The sequence below is a fragment of the Pinus tabuliformis genome, chromosome 1_1 (genome assembly GCF_031772625.1).
Source record: "Pinus tabuliformis cultivar Carrire ecotype Pingquan chromosome 1_1, CPIR1, whole genome shotgun sequence".
NCBI lineage: Eukaryota > Viridiplantae > Streptophyta > Pinopsida > Pinales > Pinaceae > Pinus > Pinus tabuliformis.
In genome coordinates this window covers 647,670,474-647,687,101 of record NC_142297.1, presented here as the reverse complement: position 1 = coordinate 647,687,101, position 16,628 = coordinate 647,670,474, and the positions used below count along the sequence as shown (strand labels likewise).

The following is a 16,628-nucleotide window of genomic DNA, read 5'->3' as shown; positions in this document are numbered from 1 at the left end:
ATATTGGCATTCATCCTCTCCATTTGATGCACAATTCGGATCACTTTTGTTCACACATGGGAGACAAGAGAAGGGTGAATCTGAGGAAGAATAGAAGGACAAAATCTGAGGCAGACCTAATTTTTTGAGGAAGGCTGAATTTCTGAGGCACAACAAACCAAATTTCTGAGGCTAATTGAGGGCAATTTGATCAGGTTTGACCTGGGTTTGGTTACTGGTCAATTTGAGTTATTTTAACTAGAAAATTCAGATTATATTCCTTGTTGAATTGGACAAATTTCACTAAGAAAAGGTTGTTGGGTTTTTTCCTTGGTTTGGGGTTTTCCCATGATAAATTTTGTGCCTCTTATGTTTGGTTGTCTCTACTATCATTATTGTTTTATTGTTGAAGATTTTATTGTATAATTACTTAATGATGAATGTGGTATAAGATGAATTGGTTTAAGAATCATTGGAAGTAATTATCAATTTAGAAAATTTTGAAAAATCAACACGGTTTCAAAGCTTGGGTTATAGAACAGCCAAAAGACTAGACACTTATTGAAGAAAGGTTGAAGCCCTAAATTTGTTATGATTGAAAGGAAGATCACAAATCCCTCATCCTTGTCCAAGAATAAACAATTTTGTGAAAGTCGAACCTTGTTTGTATTTAATGGTTTTGATTGGGCTTGAAGAAGGGCCGAAGCCCTAGAATGGGGACTAAATGACCTCAGTCTTACCTGCAGGAGGGTTAAGACACACCTTAGTCCAAGTCTTAGGAGGCCGAAAGGCCTTAGAACTAGGCCGCAACTTATCTGAGGTAGGCTACAGGAAAAATAGGAGGCTGAGAGACCTCAAGGAGTGTTTAAAAGAGGCAGAGGAGCCTCAACAATAGGTTGCAAAATTTGAAAAGGGCCTCAGTTTGAACATAAAAGGCCGAGGAATCTCAGAAAGCCAACAAGTTGTCTCTTGTGTAAGAGGTCTGCTAAAGTTTGTTTGCATAAGGTGAATTGTGGAAGACACTGTACATGTTCTTACCATATTGCCATGGATTTGGCTAGTGGGTTGAGCTTGTTCCTTGTAACATCGGGAAAGTATTTACAATTCAATGACATGTGACGACATGTGGGAATGAGAAATGAGCCTCGGGTTTCACCATGGGTCAAGTGGGGTTCCTGACATGTCTCCAAGTGACATCTTGTTGAGTTGGTGACCCTGGGACTAGTGGGTGAGTAGTTACTCCTTTTATGCTAGTGCAAGGATGCTTTCCTCATGTTTCTAGTGTTGAACATGAGGTGGATGGATTCATCAACAGAACTGAGCTCTTTTATCCTTTTCTTGGAATAGAGAATTTTTCAACAAGACAACATCTATGGAAGTCATTATGAATACCTCCCTAGCTAGGAGGGAGTATTGAATTTTGTAGCTATGGTCGGTGTTCATAATCAAGTTTTATCCCTCCAAATATTTAATAAATGATAAATACATGTGGATTCCAAGTCGGTCTCAAAAAAAAAAAATTGAATTTTTTAAACTTTGAATTTTTGCCTCCAAATGTAGGTTGACTTCAAGTTGGCCACAGTGAAGGGACACACCAATTCTTCTCATTCAACACCTATATATTGGCATTCGTCCTCTCTATTTGAGCATCACTTTTGTTCACACATGGGACACAAGAGGACACATTTGAGGAAGAATAGAAGGACGAAATCTGAGGCAAACCTAATTCTCTATGGAAGGTCAACTCTTTGAGGCATAATAGACCAAATTTTTTAGGCTAATTGAGGGAAGTTTTACTTGGGTTTGGTTATTCGTCAGTTTGAGTTGTTTTAACTAGAAAATTCAAATTGTATTCCTTGTTGAATTGGATAAATTTCTCTAAGAAAAGGTTGTTGGGCTTTTCCCAGGATAAATTTTGTGTCTCTTGTGTTTGGTTGTCTCTATTGTTATTATTGGTTTACTATTGAAGATTTTTTGTATAATTACTTAATGTTGAATGTGGTATAAGATGAATTGGTTTAAGAATCATTGGAAGTAATTATCAATCTAGAAAATCCTGAAAAATCAACAAGATCCACCTAGTGCTTTATAATATCTAAGAAGTTCAAGGGAAGTTTCTCCACTAGAAAGCTTCCTAGGGATTTAAAGAAGGGCTCCTTTAAAAGAAATAATGTGAATGCACCGTCTCCACTAGATGAGCACAATTACACTTAGATTATCTATAAACAAATCCAACAAAATCAGAGAAGTCACTTACTCATAAAACCAATATCATCCATCAAACCTTAGCCTTGAACATCCATATAACTAAAATCATCTCCAAAAGAAGTTGTTCTAGTCATCCTTCCATAGCCTTTTGATAATGAGAAAGGTGGTAGAAATTTAGAACTAGCTAAGGGATTTCTCCCCGAATCCATCCATGAGAAAATATTGATGAGGAAGTGCATCTTTATTTATATGGAGATGCTCAACTTCCTCTTTCACTAAAATATCAATTTCTTTAAGTAAAACCCCTTGATATAGCTCACAGAGGGTAAAAGTCCTCTTCTCTAATTAATTAAGTTAAAATACAAAAAGAATGGCTTCTACAAGCCATATGTACAACGATCAACATCCGAAAGCAGGGTATCTCCACAAATGCTGGAAAGAAAAGGCTTCAAGATAATGCCCACATCCTCCAAAGATCTTGAGGTTTCCTTTTCCTCCAGAACAATGTTACTTGGGAGCGGGAGCGAAAGCGGGTAGTGGGAGCGAAAATGGGTGCGAGAGCGACATTTTCAAAAACTCTTGGTTTGGGAGTGAATCCCAGAGCATTTTTTATATAATATATATTTTTTATATTGTTATATTTTGATACATATATGTCAACAAAAACATGTAGAATTATGAATTAGATATAAAAAACATAAAAAAAAACATAGATTGAACCATATAACAACAATCATCTAGAAGTTATAATCGTCATCAACCACGTCCACAAGTTAGTAACATAGTAACATACAACATATTGAGTCTCGTGATTCATCAATCTTAAAGTTTCAAGCTTTCAAAATTCAATATATAACATTTATTATCATTGATCACCAAAGTTGTACTTGTAAGATAAGTGTAACCATTACAACAAATAATATCTAACAAGAAATGAAATGTTATAAAATGAAATGAAACAACTTTCAACTTTCATGAAGCATCATATTCATAATTCATTACTAATGAGTTATAATTGCCAACTTCAAACTTAAATTGTCATGTATTGCTTAAACTTTAAAAAAATATCATAATAAATATGAAAGAGTCAATAGTTATACAAACTACTAGAAACTAGAAAAGACAAGTAAATCTATTATCTATTGCTTATGCTTGGGCCTCTTGCACCACGAGAAATGTCTAGTTTTTTAGTCTTGTTGGAAAATCAAGATCTTTGTCATTAATATCACCCTCTAAGCATTAATATCCAGAGATATCTTTGTCATTACCTCTGTATCTGTATAGGGATCTTTGTCATTAATATCATCCTCTAAGCATTAACATAAGATAGAAAAAGCATGGCATGTCAAGTCAAGATTTTGTTTGAGTGATGCATACATTTTTGGGAGGGTCATGATACAAGAGTTCAACAACCAATGTCACTAACATCAAGGTACATAGAGGGATTGGTGCTCTTGATTAAATACGAGTTCCATATCCTAATACATGACAAAATTCAATGGAAACATTGCAATCCTGAAATCCTAAAAAACTGATAAGTCTGCTGGATTTTGAATGAAATCTAAAATTCTACTTTGTCCATATGAAATCCAATGAGGTCGGAACCACTCTCAAACATCCTGAGTCATTTCATGGTAATGCTAAAAATTTAAGTAAAATGATGAAAATGAAGATTAAGGAGAATGTCACTTTTACTTCAAGAATTTAACATTACCATGAATCACATATCAATACTAGGGCCATAGGCTTGATCATTAAGTTGCCCCACTCAAAACTTATTTGTTTCTTTGAAAAAAATTGCATTTGGAACATTACTGCAATTTTTTTTTTGCAAAAAAGGCTAAACGGTCCCGAAAAGGCAAAGAGCGTTTTTTCTTTAGGGAGCGTGGATTGGGAGCGGGATCGGGGTGGGGGGGTGCGCTCCCTCGCAACACTGCTCCATAAAATAGTAAGTATAATATCTAAGTATCCTCCTAGGTGGGCCAATGGGTTTCCAAAATGCATGCTTAGCCTTCAAAGGCTCATGGGCATGCCTCCTCCATAAGTCATGTAAGAAATGTTTCCAAAACCTCCTCCATGTGTGGTCATTTTGACCTCCAAAGTTCAAAGCGTGGATGCATATGGCTTAAAAAAACAGAATATTTAGATTACTCGTCAATCTCCCCAAACCCAATTATGTACTTTGTGTGGGCAAGAATCTCTTTTCTTTTTAAAGGCATCAACCGCCTAAGTCACATGACACGAGGACATAGGACACGTAAATACAGGTATTTGACATGAGACACAATAACCCAGGAAACATGACACAATGGACACACACACATATATTAAAAAAATACGGAAATATAGTGTCTAATCCATATTTTCTAGAAATTAAAACATCTACAGGTATGAATCATGATGATGTCTATTTAGTAATTTAGTATTTACAATTTTAGAACTAGTTAGTTTATTAATTTACTACATCAATGATGGAATGTTATATGCCATCCAACCAATACAAAGTTACATAACGTTGAATCAAGTTCAAAAAACCCTTCCTTGTCATGTTGGTTCAGGTTCATAACTTCCCACATCAAATCTCATAAAAAACCCTTTCTTGTTAAATTATTAATGTATAGTTAGATTCTTAAACAGACAATGTTGACTCAGGTGCATAACTTCCCACATACTCAATAAAAATCCAAATCTTATACAACCCCTTTCTTGTTGGGGTTAGTAATGCAAAGTCAAATCTTAGAGAACCCCTTATCATGTTGTTTCAGGTTCATAACCACCCCACATAGTACAAACTCTATATTTTTGGTTTCAATTCTTATTTTTTATGCTTACACCCAAACGAAAAAAGGAACAGTATTAGGCCATGTGCATATGGCAACTCACGAGGTATTGTTCTCTTTGGTCTTGACTGGACGCATTCATATATAAACCCATCTAACTTATAAATAAAATTATTATCTTACCTGGTTGATTCACATTAGTCTGTGGCCTTCAGAAAAGACATAGGAAGTCCGATTAGCTACGCGAGCAAAAGGTGAAAAGCATTGTCTCAACTCTAGCAAGATGTGAAAATGCAAACAACGAACTAGACTCCAGAATACCTAACGAACAGAGACAAAAAAATGATAGAAAAGCAAGACGCGACGTTTTAAATTGGGGATCTTCAGGGGACACATGTCCTAAAATCGAAATGCGCTAGGGAATATTTTCAACACGGTCCAAAAACTTATCATGATTTTAGGACATGATGAAAATTGTGTTCGACACGTTTTAACGCTCTTGTTGTGTCCGACACAAGGAATACAGGACATGAGACCCTAAGGGACGTGTCCAATGACTTAGCTAGCCACAAATGCTTGACAATCCCCTTCCAAGCAGACATTGTGGTCTCCAATCAACGTCCCTTCTACTTCATGAACTAAATATTTCAAAGCGGTTGGCCTCTCCAAATTTGTCTTGTTACCACTCCTTTTAGCAAGGTTGTTGAAGATTCATGCCACATGCTAGGTCGGCACACATAGGACAAAGAGCCACTGTCACCTCGCCCAAAGTCCCTACTCTTTTAGCCCAAACTCCTACCAAAATGGCTATGGGAGGCTTCCCTCGGATGAATCTTGCCAACCAATACAAGACTAGTGCCTTGTAACAAGATCAAATGGTTTAAGTGGAGGAGTTTGTGTTGCTGCTCTGCTAGCTTACTATGAAAAATCTGTAGAGAATAAACTAGTCCAGCAAGAAAAAAGTTAAAACACTTCACTTTAACAAGATATAGCATGTGAGTAGTCAAATTGAGTGTGAATAAAACATACTAACCAAATATAAAATGATTTTTGTGATTAAATGCTTGGTTAGAGGAGTTGTTGTATAAATCCAAAATCGGCTTGCTATCCTGTTTTTACAAGTCTGTAATTGTTGCAAAATATGCAGAAAATAACAAGATAACTCCTTGAAAAAAATCACCCAAAAGTGCCTAAACACTTCTAGATCAAATCCCTAGGGGTGGGGAGGATAGAACATAGAATATTGGTCAATTTGGACCACTTTCAAGCTTTGGACCTACAATAAAATAGAATTTCCAGCAAGCTAGAAATTCAACTATTGAGGTCTTGGGGTCAAAATCCCTAGGCGCAAAAGTCAGAAAATTATTTCAGCAAAAAATAAGATGTTTTAAGGTCTGAAACAACTAAATTTAAGCTATAGATTAAATATATAAACTATTAAATCAAATCTAAGCTAAAGCAAGGTGAGTTAAGATACTTGTAGAAATGACACTTTGTAGAGTGAAAATTCTGCAGAAAGGGGTTTGCTACAACAATGCCTTACTGCAAATCTACAAAATTAGCTAAATACACCTATATATGAAAGGTATGCTCAAAATCAGATGTATTATTTCCTTGGTCTTGATATTGGTATTTACTTCTTTTTTTCCAAGGATTGCTAGTTGTGAATGATACAAAAATTATAACAAAATAATTAAAAAAATAAAAATAAAATGGATATTTAGATTTTTGAAATAAAATGGTTGAGAAGTGAGGATTACCTTGGCCTTTTAATTTACCAATTTGCAAAGTTGTGATCACAACCATTTCTTTATCAACTTTTTCTTGAGGACTAGAGATGAATGAGTTGGGGGTGAAATTATCCCACTCACTTAGTTAAAAACAACTTGCACAAAAATCAACCTCATAAGGGGGATCTTCTCACACAATATGCCCAAACTATTATATTGGCAATATCATCAATAGTCCATAATCTGGTGGAATATCCCCCCTAGAGGGCTCGCCCAACACTTGGAAAGTGTATTTTTGATACTAGCTAAGGGTGAGGTGGAGGCTTGGGCCTAGATCTCCGTTTCCATGTGATCATTTGCCCCTCAATGGATCATCATAGTAGTCTTATGATGATGAATGTATGTTTGCAAATTAGCTCTTTAGGCACAAATTATAGGAAAATGTCAAGAATAGAAAGCATAGAATAATCAACTCAATACAATAGTATATTTCCAAATGGCTTCTTTATTGTATGGCACCAAATGATCTCATAGTCAACAACAACAATAGGGAGAAGAAGCTAGGAATTTTTAACTTTCTTTGCTAATGGCTAGTTGTGAATGATACAAAAATTATAACAAAATAATAAAAAAAATAAAAATAAAATGGATATTTAGATTTTTGGTTGAGAAGTGAGGATTACCTTGGCCTTTTAATTTACCAATTTGCAAAGTTGCAATCACAACCATTTCTTTATCAACTTTTTCTTGAGGACTAGAGATGAATGAGTTGGGGGTGAAACTATCCCACTCACTTAGTTAAAAACAACTTGCACGAAAATCAACCTCATAAGGGGGATCTTCTCACACAATATGCCCTAACTATTATATTGACAATATCATCAATAGCCCATAATCTGGTGGAATAGTCCCCCTAGAGGGCTCGACCAACACTTGGAAAGTGTATTTTTGATACTAGCTAAGGGTGAGGTGGAGGCTTGGACCTAGATCTCCCTTTCCCTGTGATCATTTGCACCTCAATGGATCATCATAGTAGTCTTATGATGATGAATGTATATTTGAAAATTAGCTCTTTAGGCACAAATTATAGGAAAAAGTCGAGAATAGAAAGCATAGAATAATCAACTCAATACAATAGTATATTTGCAAATGGCTTCTTTACTGTATGGCATCAAATGATCTCATAGTCAACAACAACAATTGGGAGGAGGAGCTAGGAATTTATAACTCTCTTTGCTAATGGCTAGTTTCCTCTATGTCATCCACAAGTCGGAGACTAGGTTGACCTCTAGAAAATTATTTGTTTACATGAAGTTTTCCCGCTAAAGGGGTTAGATCTGACTCTCACAACCCAAGATAACCCAATATTTCACTTGCTAGTGGTCTGGAAGACAAAGATGAGAAATAATAGCCATTAGTGCTCCCACGTTCCCCTTGAAGTCTTCAACATTCCAACTTTCACCTCAATGAATTGGTCTTTGAAATTGACTTGATAAACACTAGAATTTTGTCCATAATCTTATCTTCTTGGTCCAAAATAATGTCCTTTGACATTCCAACAACTATCTTATCCATTTAACAAGTTTCTTTGATTTTCATGCATAGAAGAAATCAATGTTTTACGACTCCGACTCCGACTCCAACTCGGCCGAGGATCGACTCCGACTCCGACTCCGAAACGGTAATGACTCGGCCGGCTCGATTTCAATGACTCGGTCGTTGTAAAAAATACATTAAATATTTATTTTTTTATTAAAAAACATAATTTTAAATATTTTAAACATAATTTTAAAGATTTTCATTCATGTTTCCAAACACACAGCATTATAATATAGATGGAAGACAACTTTGTATCCATCTGGCCCACATTTGCCAAAAGAAACCTAGCTGCAGGCACCGAGGGTATCAAACCCTATTACAAGCTTTAAAGGGGACATTTACCCTTGACGCTGGGGGTTTAATAGATTTATTGTTGTTAATCATATATACTGATATTTTATTTACAGGCCTAGAGATGAATTTTTGAGGGATTGGTGTGAGTTTACATTGAGAATTTGTCATTTGTGACTATCCCTGTTGATTTACAGGCCTGATTATCTTTCCTTACCCTGGCCACTGGCTTATTGGGCATTATCACAGGTCTAAAAGGCTTATTTCTCTTTTCTGCAGCCTTGTTCAACCTTGTCTCCCTCAGCCACCAGCATCTATAGGGTCTCTTCCTTAATGTATACAGTATAGGGCCAATAAATTTGTAATTGCAGGCTCAGCGTTGCATTCTGAAGGGGTCACATTGCCAAATTGGAGTCCAACATTCATATCCAGGCTGATTCAATGTTCACTGTACCATATCTTAGGCCTGGTGTTTTCCTTTTGTCTCTGAAGCTCATTGTTAGTTAACTTATGCGATAGTAGATAGCATTATTTCTCTCTTTGTGAGTTATCTTTCAGATGCATTAATTTGTCAAATTGAAAAATCACTGTTAACAATAGCAATTATCTATCTCATTATATTGTGATTTCACTTGTCCTTCTTGCTGTCATAAAACGTCTAAGTGAAATTTCTACACACAGTACACATTAAGAGGCATCCAATTCCTATATACATCAGGCGGTTGTCAATTAATTAACTTAAGGACATTCGTTCATGATCATTGTTTGAACATTTTCTCTGGTCTGTTCTAACATCATGATCAATACAAAAGGCTGTTACAATATCTCAGCATTCTGAAGCTAACAGTGGTGAGAGCATGCTCCAATACGTCTAATTTGCAATATATAAGTCTCTGTTATGAATTTTTTTATCATTTACGCTGCCCAACTGTCCCAACAGTGACTCGGCCAGCTACCCGGCCGGGTTGACCGAGTCACATATGACTCGGCCGAGTCATTGGATGACTCGGCCGAGTCATATGTGACTCGGTCAACCGAACCGGGTAGCTGGCCGAGTCACTCCCCAGGCCTTTGACTCGGTTCGACTCGGCCGAGTCGGAGTCGATTCGGCCGTTTTGTAAAACAATGGAAGAAATTCGACCTTGGCCACCTTTTTCTAGCTCTTCAATGCCTTGCTAATTTGGCCAAATGTTGCATTTAATTGGGGTACTATTTGCTTAGTTGTAACCTATCATATATGCCCTGTCAGCCCCAAAATTCCACCACCTCTCATGCCCATACAAGAGATCTCTAACGCTCTTGTAGTACTTTAGAAAGTCAAACATGGGTTTTTTCCATCTCCTCCCTTAGACCATTTTTGACATAATGCATGTGAAAATCGGCCCCAATGCTCCCCCTGTTTTGCTGCATGGAAACTTGCAATACTTGTTAGCCAACTTTGACAACAACCATAACTTGAGCATGCCTTCACCAATTGAAAAATTCCACATGGCATGTCATCCTCTCATCAGTCTCTATATTATAGTACCAAGTTGACTTTTTGACTTTTGAGACCATTTTGGATTGGGAAATATGAACTGCCTTGGGAATCGTGAAGTTGCTAGCTGTGAGATTGCCATGTTGAGAAACATTTATGGGATACTGCACCAAAGTCAAGGCCACCTACAAAGTCAATGGACTCATAACCATGTGGTATGACATAGGCACACCCGACATGGGCTGGACTGACTCCTACACTGGCGATCACCTCTACAAAAGCAGGGTCCTCTAAAACAACTAGTCCTCATGTAAACCCATCCAAGGTCCTCCAATCCTATCAAGGATGAAAGGATAGATATGAACTCAAAAGAATTGGCCATGGTCCAATCCATCACATGACACAAGGTCTAGGACACTCAATAGAAAGCCTCACATGGTTGTCACAAGGAGTTAACTTGTGACCTTGGGCTTACAATGGTGTGAAAAAATGTTGCAATAGACATGTGCCCCTGCTAGTATAAGGGGTAACATGTCCCAAGACCCATTATGGGTTTTCTCACTTAGAACATGTCCCTTCAAGAGGAAGCATTCAATGAAAAATCCCACATAGGTTGGACTCTTCCAGTAGGAATGCCAGTCAACTATATATGGTGTTTGTAACTTTGTACGACACCCAATTGGATCAATTCCTATTGAACAACTTCACTGGTCATTTTCAGCATGATTAATCTCCGCTTTCCTTAAAGAATGCTTTCCGGGAGGAAACTGAAGTTCACCACGCGTGGTTGGTAATATGTCTTCATTAGAAGACATGTCTGCAGATTTCATAAATCACTAAGCCAGTGGTTGGAGCTCATATCTACCTTTGTAAACCTGATATTATTGTCTATTGTTTTTGCATTGATCATTTCCATGCGATCATATGCTTGGTATGCACAAAACCCTTTAATGCTTTCCCAAACTGTGCATAAACTGGTTACTGCATGATGGAATTCAAGCATTTGGCCTCATCTGCAGTACTCTCGTAGTACAAATATGCTGCATAAAACACAATCAGAAGTTGAAAAAAGCTGCAAAACTTGGCTTAGAAACATGTTTCCAAAAACAACAACATTTCTATCTATATTCCCAAGACTTTTTCCAATCTGTTGATAATTCATCCAATTGGATTAGTCTGGAAGAATGACATTGGAGTTCTTAATATGGAGCTGAGCATACCATTCTGTAACTGCTTAGCAGCATAAAGGTTTGTCAAAACCAGCCAAAACGTGTTTGTCAACAATACCAATCCCTGCTGAAAGGATAAAATGGCATAAACAATGATGTAAAAATTTGGACCCACATCTCCTTTGGAGCAGTTTCATCTGTCCATATGCTTGGCCATGTATTGCTTTAGACTCTCAAAACTTCTGATGCCACATAATCTGAAAGAAAACGAACTACCCATAAGCCTCCTGGTGTATTTCTGTATCTCCGAAGGGCTTGCAAACTCACAGCTCCTGTGATTTTGCTTCAGCCTCCATAAAATACAGTATAACATTGTCTAAGAATTTGCTATATTGATTCTTCACTATAGGCTTTAAAGTTTACCTTGGATATCCAGGAAAATGTGGGCAGGGCTCTTGCATTTGAGGAACAACTAGCTTGGATCTCAAGTCATTGGGAAATATAACAACTTCAGCTGTTAGTTTTTCAAGTTGAATCTCAGATCCAAAACTCCACTTATGACAAAATGGTGGGTAACACTACCTTTATCTAAAAAATAAGCACAGGGTCTCTTAAACCAGGCACATCAAGCTGCTGCTTTGAAGATATGTCCCTATTGCTTATCAAGTCTCCACAGATCTTCAAAACATAAATGTTAACATTATTACTTGATGGGACAGACTAGGGCGTTTAACTTGTCATGCTTCCAGCACCCTCTTGATTTTGTCGGCTCTATGAAACCAGTCTTCTAACTTTATTGGCTTGATATTTAGGGGAATTTCTAGTTGTTGTATCACACTATGTAGTATGTATCACCTAAACTTGCAAAATGTCAACCAACTTGTTAATGGATGGTCCATATGAGCGAGGGGAAGTCTTAATTTTACAAACTTAACCCTGATGACCAAACCTTTAAAACAAACTTGCAATTCTCTCTTTCACACCTCTACCTCAAGTTTATCTACTTTCTCCATTGATATGGTGTTTGTTACACATGATTAGTGGGTGATGTTCAACTCCTTTATAATCACAACTCCTTTACAGTCATACATGATTAGTGGAGCATCTTGAACTCTAAGGTTAGGGTTTTATCTCTTGGAAAATTGAGATTAGGGTTTTGAGATGAAACCCTAGGGTGTATTTGTAAGAAGAAAAGGAGGGGACATCTTGCCTTGGGACTTGTTTGAGCGATTCATGCATGTCGGAGGTCCTTGGTTGAGCTAAGGTTTTCATTGTTTTTCCTAGCTAGGGTTTTGGAGGGCTAGCAAATTGTACTAGCCTTGTCATAAGGATATGGAATGTATAACAAATTCATCTTACACATATTATTGAGGTTTTCAGCTTCTCAATACTTGTGAAAATTTAAGTTTTAATTTTCAGCTTGCTATGTTCTTTGTGGCTTTTAATTCCAGCTATATATGTCTTGTTGATTTGACGTAAGGACAATTATGTTAAACGATGATTTTCTGCTTATTTACAGCTGTAAATGAATGTTTTGGGATCTGGTTAATGCATGATAATATTGCCTTGGAGAGATGAAACTTTTGGAACACCTTGGTATCTTTTTTGTTGGATTGTCTAGAAGTTTGGGGTTGTTAACAATTGAAATATTGTCCTTTTTTTTACATATTTCATAGGAGCCCTAAGCCAAGCTGCGGGGGAGCACCCCATGTTAATAAGAAGCTGATTAACTTCCAATCCCAAATTTCTTTTCTTTTTCTTTATTCTGTAGTGGGAATGCCACTTTCCACTCTCCTTGTAGCCTTTTTCTTGTTCCTTGCTCCCAATTCAACTTTTCATTATCAACAGCCAAGTATTTGTAGCTTTATATGATCTCCAATGGTTTTTTGTTGAATTTGATCTAAAGTTGGGCTGTCTTTCTTTGCAATTAAAATATGACTACCTTAATTTTGTCCACATAAATTCCATACCTCTTTGCAGAATTTTACAAGTGCCTCCAAATTCTCTTGAAAGCTTCATTGCATTCTTGCTGTTAAGATGACATTGTCTGCATATGGTAAGATTTTAATAATTATGCTTTATGTTTTCACCCCTATTCCTTTCTCATCAATTGAGCTGTTGAATTTATCTGTATATAGGCAAAATAGTGTGGCAGAGAGGGGGAAACCCTATTTTACCCCGATATTGCTGCTAAAGCTATTTGACATATTTCCTTGAGTTTTTATTTTCGCTTTGACTCGCTCATATTTCCTTGAGTTTTTATTTTTGCTTTGACTTGCTCATATAGTTTGTATAATGTTGCTCTCCCTTCAGTGGGAACTCCTAGTTCCAAGAGGCTTTCCTTCAATTTCTCCTTTGGGTTTGTGTCAAATGTACTACAATTATTCATCTTTGTCATCCCGTTTTTTCTTTATCATGTACCTTGAGTAAGGAAACGATCTATAGTGGAGTGTTTCTGTCTAATCTTCACTTGGCGACGTGGCATGTGGCTTGTTTATTGTTTTCTTCTGCCCATTTGTTGATTTCTTTTGCATCACCCTTCCTAGTAATTTTGAGAAATTTGAGCTTATCATCATTTGTTCTATAATTGCTTGGGTTATTCTTGTTCCTACTTTTGAATATGGGGAGAATGACATTGTGACAAAGCACATTGGTCGTCCATCTTTCAGGGAATCCTTCTTTCACCATTTGGTTCATAATCTTTGCTATATGATGGTTGATGTGTTCTTGTCATCGTTTGAGGTTTTCCACTAGGAGACCTTTATATTTGTCATCGCCACTTGCCAAGAGTTTAGTGCCTCCTATGTCTGCTTCTATGAATACTTTCATTCTGAGTTCAATATCTGGGGGCTTCCTTGTTGCTGATATGTTTTCATATAATAGCTTTGCCTATGATTACCACTGTGAGTTTGAAGTGTCATTTTCCTGTGGTGGTTTTTACTTGCAATTCTAGCCAAAAAGGCTTTGGGGCCTCTCCTTCATGAAAATGTGTTTGTGTCTCTTCTCAATCTGCTTATATATCTTTGAGTTTGCACTATTCTTATTCTGCCTATAATTTTTACTTGCCTTTTCACACTTGTCATCAAGGATTCACTGGTTATTTGTTTCTGGTTGTCTTTGTCTTCCTCTTATTTTTTCTTCCACTCCACAACTTAGTTTCATGAAGATCAGGTTTGATGTGATCCTTTCCAGTCCCTTTTCAAATATATCCACATTTTGTTGATTGCCACTATATCCTGCTTTGCTGCTCGCTTTGAATTTTCTTTTCTTTTTATGTCTTGCTTTCCCTTCCATTTGAATTCTGTGTGTATTGGCTCATGATCAGATGACATCTCCTTACTGACAATCTGCTATCTCAAAGTAGCCAAGTTGTTTGAGGCTGCCTGTGGAATAGGTTATCTAGCTGGTTACACTCTGCAGTTGCATGTATAGCATGTGGCTCTTTTCGAAATTTCCCATCAAGCTAGCCTCCTGAATTTTCCCATCATGCTAGCCTCCTAACTTTTCCCATCAAGCTAGGCCATTATAGATGACTGGTTCATGTGTGTTGCACATATTTAATAGTTCCTTGATAAAATGGGTGGTTTCTTTTTCTCCATATGCAGATTTTCTTTGCCAAACTTATTCTTATTCTATTAGACATAGTGGGTGATTGCTCTGTATGTAATGGTCCATCTATAGGTTCTCTGTCCTCACATTAAAATCCCCTGTTAACATGATCTTTCCTTTCCTTTCTCCTTTCTCTAGTGGAAAGATATGCAACTAGAAGATGCCACATGGGAACCAAACAGTGATTCTCCAGCAATTTCCTCACCTTCATCTTTGAGGAAAACACTGCTTCTGAAGGTGGAGGGCATGTTAGGGTCCTATGTTAACTCCTTAGATACTTTCTTAATATATGAGGCCACCTATCTTGAATAAGGCCAATTAAATAGTTAGTTAATACTTCATAGTCATTCATTGTAAAAGGGGTCTTTTTTTATTAATAATGCTTAAATTAGTTGGTCGACCCTGATTTCAAGGGGCTCATAGGTAGATAAGATTCTCTATTGCTAGCTATATATGGAGTAGAAGGTTATGTATTGTTTTGTTACAAAGTGCTATTGTATTTGGAGCATTGCTCTTGGAGGTTGCCCCCTTGAAGAGGCAAGTCAACATAACTATACTTTTTACCATCAAAGAGATCTTTCTTAGGGTTTATCTCTCTTTTATCCTTTCTTGTTGGGTTTTTCCTATGTTTCATGTGTATTACACTATATAGTACTTCCCTAGGCTGTTAAGAGATTATCCAAGATGAGTTGTCCTTGCTAAAACTTGTTAGCTCATGAAGAATTATTCTTGAGGTTGTGTCTTTAATGTGATTTGTTAAATCTTTAGCTAAGACCTTCTAGGACACTTTGAGCAAGGTGGTATATCTCCAGCCTCAAAGGATGTCCTTCTTAGAGCCTTTTGGTATCAGCTTGATAAACCCCACATTTATTTGTACTCTAGTGCCTCTGGGCACATCCTTAGATCATGGCCTTCTGTTTGCCACAATTTAAAGTAGAATCACATTGTAGGCCATCCAATCCAAGATATTTACTCTTATCCATATCCCATGCATTTCTATGATCGTTGAATACTAGTATTAAAATCTTTTAAAACTAAAATTTTACTTATTTTATGTTGTTTCAGTATTCACTTTATCATAATACGCTGATATCATACTTTACTTTGCTTTAGCCTTTGCTTATTTGATTGTATACAATATATAGATATTTTTCTCATAACTTTCCAAGTTTTTGAATACATGTTGATGTAAGAGGAGCTAGCTACACTATTTATGAAGTAGGAAATATTGTTTGTTTGTTTCTCTCAATTTTTTCTTAAGTGCCTTTTATCTTTGTAGATCAATACTTGTAATGGCATGTATTGCGGGCGCTTATTCACCCCTAACTCAAAAAATGCGCCAAAGATGTGGACTGAGAATTGGACCGGCTGGTATGTTTCTAAAGAGTTCTCATATAGGCTTTATATAGCATATATAAAGAGTTCTTTTTTAATTATAAGAGTGAATTCATAGTCTACTTCAGTAGAAACCATCATGAAATGATATAACTAGACTAATTGCTAACTCTTACCATTATATTAAAAGAAATATAGAAAATGAAATTATTCCCTGATAAGTATTATGCAAATACAAATTATAAATCATACAAGTAAAATCTTATACAGTAGCCCGGCTAGCCAAGCTTAGTATCCAATGCACTTTTTATGGACTGCATGAGAATTGTTATCCCTGGAAAAAACCTTTAGAAATCGTACTGCCCAAAGTGTGTGGATAGCTTTAAGGAGCGTGCCATGTCACCTCTGTTCACTCTCTTGCACATCTGCACTTATTTTTGTCAGACTGAGG

At 36.7% G+C, this 16,628-nt stretch overlaps 1 protein-coding gene across 1 annotated transcript in view; it reads left to right on the top strand.

Moving 5' to 3' along the window:
• Positions 1-16,628, top strand: part of LOC149215040 (beta-galactosidase 8-like) — a 65,771-nt gene that overhangs the window by 16,409 nt on the left and 32,734 nt on the right. The window contains exon 6 of the mRNA XM_089392498.1: positions 16,122-16,213. Coding sequence (XP_089248624.1) covers positions 16,122-16,213 — 92 coding nt within the window. The remainder of the gene's footprint in view (positions 1-16,121; positions 16,214-16,628) is intronic.